Source organism: Taurulus bubalis (assembly GCF_910589615.1).
Source record: "Taurulus bubalis genome assembly, chromosome: 14".
Taxonomy (NCBI): Eukaryota; Metazoa; Chordata; class Actinopteri; order Perciformes; family Cottidae; genus Taurulus; species Taurulus bubalis.
Genome location: NC_136602.1, coordinates 11069819 through 11079707, shown reverse-complemented (window position 1 = coordinate 11079707; position 9889 = coordinate 11069819). Strand labels below are relative to the sequence as shown.

At 41.0% G+C, this 9889-nt stretch overlaps 1 protein-coding gene across 1 annotated transcript in view; it reads left to right on the top strand.

Moving 5' to 3' along the window:
- Positions 1-528: 528 nt before the first annotated feature.
- LOC306746926 (protocadherin-15-like) overlaps positions 529-9889 on the top strand; it is a gene marked incomplete at both ends in the record, with an annotated part of 133932 nt that continues 124571 nt past the window's right edge. The window contains one exon of the mRNA XM_079229912.1: positions 529-619. Within this exon, the coding sequence (XP_079086038.1) occupies positions 529-619 (91 nt within the window). The remainder of the gene's footprint in view (positions 620-9889) is intronic.

Sequence of the window (9889 nt, the reverse complement as noted above, 5' to 3'; positions counted from 1 at the left end):
GAGTGCTACTTGTTCTGAATCCGCCAAACAAAAGCCAGGAAAAAGGTTTTTCGCCTGAAATAAATTATCAAGCAAATAAATGACAGATTTTACACATTGGTATCCATGAAGTTCCTATACTGTATACTGCTCAGCCCCGTGACACAATACAAATGTAAAAATATCAGTTATTCTGAATCAAATCTGCATTCAAGTTGTTTTTGTTTTGAGTAATCCAGAAGTAACATGTGCATACATTTAGATTGATCCAGAGGATTATTTTATTTTCTGTAAACAAAATTGGATTTTCAGATTATGATGTTCTTTAAAAATGTTATCCTAAAGGTAATGTTTGTCTCTGCCTGCGTGTTGGTCACTGTGTGTGTGTGTGTGTGTGTGTGTGTGTGTGTGTGTGTGTGTGTGTGTGTGTGTGTGTGCGTGTGTGCGTGCGTGCGTGCGTGCGTGCTGCAGGGCTTCCCGAGACATGAGTGAAAAATCTCCTCTTGTTTCTTTTCGTCCAGGTGGGCAGGCAATAAGGCTTAACAGAAGATGCGACGGGGGTGGTGGCTCGTCAGATGGCTGGGGACAGGAATGGCAATCCTCTCTTTGCTAACCCACAGCTGGGGCCAGAACACAGAAGGTATGAGCAGCCAACACCCCAGGCCTCCCCCTGTTCAGTTAACTGTAGCTACACTGCCCAAAGAGCAAAGTTGTAATGTGGAAAAGTCAATGTTTATTTTCACTATCAGAAGAGCAGTGTGGCGTACAACAGCATGTCTGATCAATTGTAACTGATTAATGTGCCAAACTGAGGATGTGGACCACTTGACCAATTGTAATAACTCTTGCTAAATGGACCGAAAGTAAAGCTCATTTTGAAATATTTTAAAATTATTTTTCTACTTGCAAAATATGGTTCTACATTTTGTATTTATTTCCACGGCACATTTTATGTCAAAGGTCTGTCAAGAGTTTCCATCTGTTAAAGATCTGTTAAAGATGCCATCTGAAAAGTCATACATATGAATATGTAACCCTACCACCCACTTAGCTTCATCGATCTTACAAGTAATGCAATGTTTTGTTTATGGATAGTAAGGATGCTTTTTTTCATACCAGTTCCAGTATGTGGCTTTTCTAAAAGTCAACACAGGTTTCATGAGTTTGATTTCATTGAAGTGTAGGAGGACCTCAGAGCGCTTTCAATGATACAGTGATGACTCTTAATATAGTCTTAATATCCTCCCTTTCAAATTTACATAATGTTTTTCAAAAGACATTAGTTAAAGAGAGGGCATGAATCCAGCTTGCTTCCTACACAGTTCATTGATAATGTAGAGAGAGGATTTTTTTTAATAAGTGCCCACATTACTGAGGGAATCTTAGCATTTATTGTCTCATCTCACTGACTTTGCAGCAGATGCCAGTTAAAAGTGAATTTCCGCTGCATAAGATTGGCAGGTCTTTAAAGATGGTGCTGAGAGGAGGCTGCACATGCACAGAGACATGCTTAATTCTCCCGTGTGGCAATATTGCACACATGATCCAGGTCAATTTTGAGTTATCAACCCCGTTTCCTTCTTTTCTTTTATCCCTTTCCTGCTTCCTTGCCTTTCTTGACAAGATCACTAATGTAAAGGAATCTTTAGATAAGAGCATATTCTCTGTTGTCTTTTTTTTTTTTATCAAGATTTTATTTTGAGAGGTTTGCTTCATGGGGTTGATATGATTCGAGTCGGGACGTGACTTCATGACTGGCTGATCCTTTGAAGGTGAATGAGTGCCTTGCGGTTTCCTTTAATGAAGTAACCCTCCCAGGCTCTGACCGCGTTAATAGACGTGTGTTCTTGTGAGGAGTGAGGAAGCCCTTTCCCCCAAGCATGGCAGCTGTGGAACTCAAGAGCGGCCCTGTGGAATATGGCTTTGTGGGTAATTTATTTTACGACTTGTGAGGGCGTTAATAGTATTATTATTCATTTTATTTATCAAAGCTTCATATAGTGTTGCTTGCCATGTTTAAGTTGTCACTTATGCTTTAATATTAGATCAGTTTAACAAAAACAGTCTCTTTTCGCCACATTGCCTTCTTACTTCCTCAGTTTTAAATAAATCCAACTCAAGCTGATTTGCTTTGCCAATTGCGTTTTAATGGGAAATATAATCGCTGCCTGGATTCTGTTTTCTGGCAACGTTTTTCTGAAGGAACATTTATCTACTGCACAGCAGTGAGGGAGAAGGTCAGTATGGCTCAATACGCAGGATTGTGACACCGGAGACAGGGGGATTCCCATCTTGAGGTGACAAAAGCACTTTGGTTAAGAGTAATGTCGGTCACGTTATTAAAGTCACTCAGACTGTACATTTATTAACAACATTCGCCCGCTGTGTTTATAGAAAATGTAATCTGGATAGCATTACACTTCTTACAAAATATATTCACTGTAAATTGAAGTGAGTTTGGGACCAGTTTGGCTTTTTAACCTGAACCTCAGGCTGTTTGGCAAAATTTAAGAATCAATAAACTCATTCTTATTCATTCTACAACTGCTATTCACAGATTTCTGGTTTCCTTTTTTCTAAATGTGCATGCTTAAATTATGCAAATATGGGAAGGATAAGGCTTTCATTTTTATTTGTAATCAGCAAATTGTTCCCGTATTGATATATAATCCCAAACTGTCTGATATTGTCCTGCGACCGTAAAGCGCTGGTTTCATTCTGCTGATTGGAGATGGGGCTGCAGCCTGTAATTTAACAGGTTGCAGACAGAAATAATTAGAAGGTGGGCAGCTAGGTATTAGGGATGCATGCATGCAAATGAGCTCTGCTGGGCTCACAGTCTGCCAACGAATGACCTACAGTGTTGTAGTTGTGATGAGGGAGCAGAGGGAGCAGAGATGGAGTACATCGGAGTGAGTGGTGTGGGCGAATGTGGACGCCGAGTCCCTTCGCTGGTCAGTGTCAGGGATGAACTTGGTTTAAGCGGGGATCATCCCCTCCTTCAACACATCCTGCATCTTCCCACCCATACATCTCCCTACTCTGCCCTCCTCAAGGTGCTCTTGGAGTTTGGCTCGTGTCAACTTGTTTGTTGTCTGTCTATCAAATGAAAATAGCAACCAGATTTTTCTTTTTTGATGGCACTCATCTGACGAGTGATGCATCCATCAATTTCCACTGGACGTCACCGTGTCTTCAAAGCCCTTAATTAATTAGCAGGGAGATGATATAAATGTCAGGCTTCTAATTAACGTGAATGTGGACACGGAGAGAGAAAAGGACCGACCTTGATGATGAGGGTTTCTTCAACTCATCAATTAGTGAATTTTATTGAAAAAAAGCTGAAAAATGTGTTATTGTTCCTCGTCCGATGACTGCATTCATGCAAGGATCTGAAATACATTCTATATTACAGACAAAAGGGTTTTTATGAATACCACTGTAGGTGTCCAGTAATGAATGACTAATAGCTCATTCAACATGAAAAAGAAGATGTAAAAAGAGTTATTAAACTCAGAATTTGCCGCGTCTACAATATTGACAGCATTGTCTCAAATAATAGGGGAAAGCCATTAGGAACATTCAAGCACCGTCCTCTTCCTGTTGCCTAGTGGTTGTTTTTTTCATCTATATCACGTCCCACGTTTCCTCAATAGTCTGCACCTTAATACCTTTTCTTAACACATTTGCAGCTTTCATTTTTCATTAATAATCCATCCTTTCTTGTTCTCCTCTTTACCTTGAATCATCTGAATGCGACTCCACTGTACTGTAGTCTCTCTCAACAGAGATTAATCTTTGACTGGACATATGTATGTCAACCCATGCAGTGTACGACATGCGTGTCCATAGATCCTTGCGTGAGTGGAGACTAGCACTCAACATATAGTAAAGACAAACTTAAATCCAAAGCAATGCTGACAGATGCACACTATCCATACCTCTAAATCCCTTCATCGCTAAATCCAGATGTAGGACAAATGCATGTACACACACGCACGCGCGTTGTGAGGATTAGTTCATATGCCTGCGGACGCTTCTGCCATGTGACATCAGCCTACCTTCCCCTCTCACACTATTTCCATCTCTCTGGCGGTCTCACTCTCTTCCCATCTGCACATCCATTCTGACCCACAATTGTTTGTCTATTTTGGGGATTGTCTGATTAGGGGCCAGATGTGCAGACTGTGTCTGGCTGCAGCAGAAGCCTGTGGAGTGGGGGAGTTGCGGAGTGACAGGGGCAAGGGGGTTTAATCTGCCCGCCAGCAGGCTGTAATCAGGCCTTGAGCAGCACAAGAAGGGATGGGAGCCGGGGGTCACTCTTGGTATGACTGGGCCCCGTGCTGCCGGGAGTGTGTACCAACAGGCTCAACCTGGGGCTGTGTGTGTGTGTGTGTGTGTGTGTGTGTGTGTGTGTGTGTGTGTGTGTGTGTGTGTGCTGAATGGTTGCAATGTGGGAGTGTGATTGCAACCTTTGCCCTCCTGCCTGTGTGGTTAACCTGACGGAGACAAACAGAGGCAGCAATGAGGAGGAAGTCTGGATGAGAGAAGGAATGGGAGCTCTGCTCTCTGGATTATACATCAGTAAAGTAATCCCCTTCTCTCTCGCCTCCATTATCTGCCACTAATGATTTACATGATGCTGCAGGAATTCATTCCCACCTCTATCTCTGACATTCTTCTTCACTAACACACTTTTTCTTTCTTCACTGCCTGTCTTCTCTTTTTCTTTCCATTTTGCCGCGACATATTCTACCCCACATCAAAGTACACACACACACACACAATTACAGCGAGACGCCCCGCCGAGAGACCCACAATTCTAGTGATTTGCTAGGAGAGAGAGAGATTTGGAGAGAAAGAGATGGCGAGAGACAGAGGCAGTGATTGCATTTCTTGTGCCAAACATAGACACGCTGCAAGAAGAAAGCACGGTCTGTCTGCACATTGAATCAGCTGGTTTCTTTTCCTCTAAGGAGGAAGTGGTGACTACATGTAAAGGGCTTGTGCTGCAAGAGTTTTGGTTGCTCTCAAAACAGAACTTTCTCACACATCCACAGGTATTGTTTTGCATTGAGTTGGGTTTGAATTCTCGGATTATTCTCGGCTCTGTCATCCTCATTGTTTTGCAGCTCTGTTAAATCTGGTCTCTTGGGGAATTAAATATAATATGGACAATTCAATATATATATATATATATATATATATATATATATATATATTTTTTTTTTTTGGATGGCAGTTTATGGGAGAGTACAATCGTTAATATTTAAATTAATTTAAAAGTAGCTGAACTAAAAGAAACACCTCTATAATGCAGTCAAATACTTTGTGAAGTTGTTGAGACTTTTCTTTTACATTATATCATAGGGTTTCATAAGAATGTGACATATACAGATGTTGCATATATAATGTCACATATATACGGATATCATAATTCAGAAACATTATGAAATTTTAAGCCAAAACGGATCTACAATATGAGCTGTCCAAAAATCACTCATATAAACATTTATTGGGTTTTTGACGTGACAAAGAAATAACCAGTGCAGTATACTCGGAACAAGAAGAGACCTTTAGGATACGAACTGTAATGCACAGCTTTGACAGCCAACCCCAGTGGACAACTGGCCCTAGCTCCCCTCACTATATAACAAAGACTGCTCATCTGTTTTGACCTTCTGTCTGCCCATGAGCAACCATTAGCTGGCAATGTGTATGCCTGGACAGCTCCCCTTTGTGGGGCTCACTTTCCTCTGCCAGGGCCTCCTGGACCTGTCCCAGAACTTCCCTCCAGACATGGATCCATGCAAAATAAACTATCAATCCAACTGGGAAATTAAAACAGTGTCCCTGTTTGCTCTGTTTCCACTCATCCCTGTCCTGGGCTGCCTGCCACTGCTTGGATTAGTGATAACTTTAACCTCCAGCCTTGACGTTTTTAAAATAGATGCTTGTCAAACCAGAAGTTGTCGGTAGAGATTTGACCGATACTGACTCAAATAGCTGGATCATGTATCGATGTTTCGTAGCGTTGCTGCTGCTTGAAACGCATTACTTAACACTTTACTTCTAATATAAAAGTGTTAACTTATTGGTGTATGATTTATTCATTACATAGTACATTTTTACAAAGTTAAGTTTAAGTCAAGTCTCACACATACGAGGATGATCCCAGTCCCGTCCACGCAGTGAGGCGCACAGCCTATTGAGTAAACACTGGTATTGGTATCGGTCGATACCCAAAGCCCAAGTATAGATATCATTATCAGAATTATAAAAGTTGGATCAGTGCATCCCCAGTCAGCAGACGTTGCTCCCTCGGGTGGACCACTGCTATTAAAAGCTAAAAGAAGAAAAACCACCTCATCCAAGTATCCCTGTCCTTGCTAGAGGAGCCTTCAATAGGCTCTGGTTGACATCCATCCTTATCATCACATAGGGCATGATATTTATATGAAAGGGCATGAGCGTTTATGGTGCATATGGACATTTAGTATGAGACGTTTAATGATGAGAGGAACCTTGTGTTGAGTTGGCAGTTTGCCGTCCATCTAAAGTATGATGCATTAGCTCCTACTTTCCTCTTTGTTGCTTCTGCACTTTCTCAAGAATCCCTCTGTGCATCCGTCTTTTTTCCGTCCATCTCCTTCTTCAACAATTGTGGACAACTGATTACTGTCTGCCCACATCTAGAGAGGGCAAGCGTGTTTTGGTGTTTGTAAATGACATGCACCCTTTAGTTATCTAAGTGCGATGCCTCGGATCCTTTGTAGGTGTATTGTGAAGGTGTGCCAGATTGATTGAGACAGTGCTGCCTCATGGACCATGTTGCTTGTTAGGTTGCTTGTCCTTTAAAGCAGTTTGATTTATCGGTTGTTAAAAAGGTGCTTTTGCAGATGAAGCCACAGGAAAGCACAGACTATTGAATTGAGTGTCAGGTAAAAATGCCTTTTGAAAGTAAATGTCAGCAGAATTCATCTCGCCACTGCCTTGTTGCTTCAGTAATACAGCGGTCGATGAGCTGCCTTGTAAAGACCTGCATTTCAGAAGAGGTTGTCTGCATCTAAGACCGTGTTATTTAAAAAGTAGGCTGAAAAAAATTATCTTAAAACTTCAACATTTTGATAAACTGAGTCATCACTATTTCCTTGTAATATTGTATATGAGGAGTTCATCCAATACTTTAGTCCCCTAGTGTTAAAGAGTTGCTTATTTAAAAAGGGAGCATGTTACACAAGCCATATTTTGTTGTTTTATTTGAAGTCTGAGAGGAATGTCATGGTTTTGCAAGGAAAAATGCAGATTTGTTCAATCACAAGTAGTAATCATTTTGTAATTGAAGCTTCACGGCTTCCAGTCAACATCGTTCGGTTGATTAGGGAGAAGATCTCTTTAGGTGAGAGTAAATTACCCCTAGGTCAAAATTAGAAGATTGTGATTGTCTTTGGATTAGGTCTCTCAAGTGTACAATGCCCTGATTAGTGATTGAAGGCTGCTTGTTGCTTTTTCTATGATTCTCATCTTTTTAAATCCCTGACTCGACCCTGACCCCATCCAATGTTTATTTCATTTGGAACGGAGAGATCAGGTCGTTAAGAGAAATGTTTCCAGAGATTTATTGAACCGAAGCCTTTTGAGCATCTGCTGAGGACGAGTAGGGAACCAGTACAGCCATAAAAGCCAGAAATAGAAGTACACAATGTAATGTAATATTGAGGCTGCTTTCTTTGTTGAGAATAAGCAAAGGACAGCAGCTATTAGTGGCTCCATTTGAAAATAACTTGATGCAGTATGGCAACAAACCAAAGTTTGTCTGCAATGCTCCAGCTGTGTGAGATAAAACAAAAAAGTTGAATCGGATGATTGGCTTTGAAGTTGTGTTCCCTTGAAAATTAAGAAATTATATAGAATGCACATCAAACGGTGTGCCTTCTACTTATCTATCTAGACTTAATTATAGAGGCTTACTTATTACTTTTGTCTCATCAACTATTTGGCTTGTGGATCTTCTGAACACCTGATGCAAGTATCATAAAGATATATTTAATATTGGCCAAGAATAACTTTTTTTCTCCTTGTTTGTGAGGCAGCAAGCTAAACCCAACTTTGCTTAGTTTAACTGCCATACATATTATTTGTCATTATTAAATAAGCTTGTTCACATTTTATTATTATTTGTACAACTTATTTCTTGAATATTGGTTTTGTTTGTATTTACATGTGATAGGAACTATCTTTACATTCTATGTTGTGCTGGGACTCATTTGGTGGTGACGAGCTGCTGAAGACATGTGCAAAGATTTAAGTCAAAGTGACAAAGTGTTAATTTCTCAAGTATTATTGTTTTCCAAGTGGACCCATTTCCCTCTCAGTTGTTTGCAGCCAGCGAGGTATGTTCATTATGTTAATGATTCGTCTCTGCATTTAACCCATCCATAGCAATTTAGGAGCTGTGGCTGCTGAAAAGCGTCCGGTAAGCAACTGGGGGTTCAGTGTCTTGCTCAGGGACACTTCGACATGCGACATGGGGAGACCAGGGATCGAACCGGCTACCTTGCGGTTTTTAGGACGACCACTCATCCCCTTGAGCTACAGCCGCCAATGGTGGCTTCTGCTTGTCTTACCAACCTGCACATTATATGTATCAGCCAACATGTAATGTCTCACAAGTCCCTGGTCCTGTTTTGAAGGGTCAATCTAAAATAGTTCACATCCCCATCGGAACTCTTTCAGCCTCTGCATAGTCTTACACATCCTTTCCAATACAGTACCGACGCGATACCTCAATAATTCCCTACCACCATTACATTTCACCCACAACATTAAGTTGATAAGAGGCATATGAATCTATTTACTATAAGTCTGCTTAAAAACACTCCCAACCCAAAGCCTGATGAGCAGATTTATTTGTTGTTGTTTGTTAAGTAACTGAGCTCCCCATGCTGTTTCATACCCCTCTCCCTGAGCTGTGTGATCGACTGTGTCTTTCATCTAGCTCCCACCCTTCTGCTCTGTATTGTTTTTGACTAAACAACTGCATCACATTTCATGAGATAAACACAACATTCACTGATGCAGATTGAGAACTGCACAACTCATTTAATATTTACGCTTTGCTTGTTATGCCTTCTTTCAATATTTCTCAACACTCTGTGTACATACTTAATATTCCCATGAAAAGCTTGGTTCTCCTTTGCAGTTTGACCCTGCTGCTGCTATTTTTTATTCCTAAAGCAAGGTTGTAGCTTTTTAGGAATTGGCCATGGTCTTCTAGATAAGTGGATTAATCTAAGTAGTTTTCCAATCATGTATGTTTCAGTATATGTATGGGATCTCCAGGTTTCATCCAACATTATTATCTTGAGTGCTGCAGAAGGGGGGGTACAGCATATTTGGTAGGCCTATTTGGCTTATTTTCTGTGTACCCTTGTGTAACCGGAAAGCCATGGGGAAGTATTATTCTAGAAGGCTTTTTAATGGGAGGACAGCTTGATGTCAAATGTCGTTCGAAAATATCACCCGCTGCTTAAAGATGTAGCTTTGGCAAGGGGTTGGGATCGTTGGAACCTGGCAGTGAACATGACTGAGCAGACCTCGAGGCTTCGAGTTGGCGTTTGTATTCACATGTATGTGTATGCCTCACTTCATCAGTGCTACATGTTTGTGCTCTGATCGCAATATAGACCTGCTGGCATTGCGAAATGAGGCACTATTCTTTTTCTCTGCTTGGTTCTGCCTTTTGTCTTCAAAGCAGACTCTTCACATCTTCCTCCTCTACTGCCACAACTTCCACTTTAAGCTACACACACGCCTGTGCACCTGCACAAACGCACCCATATATTCGGGCCTGAACACACATATGCAAAACTAACAAAACTGTCTGTGATCCCTTAAAAAGCTTCTCAAA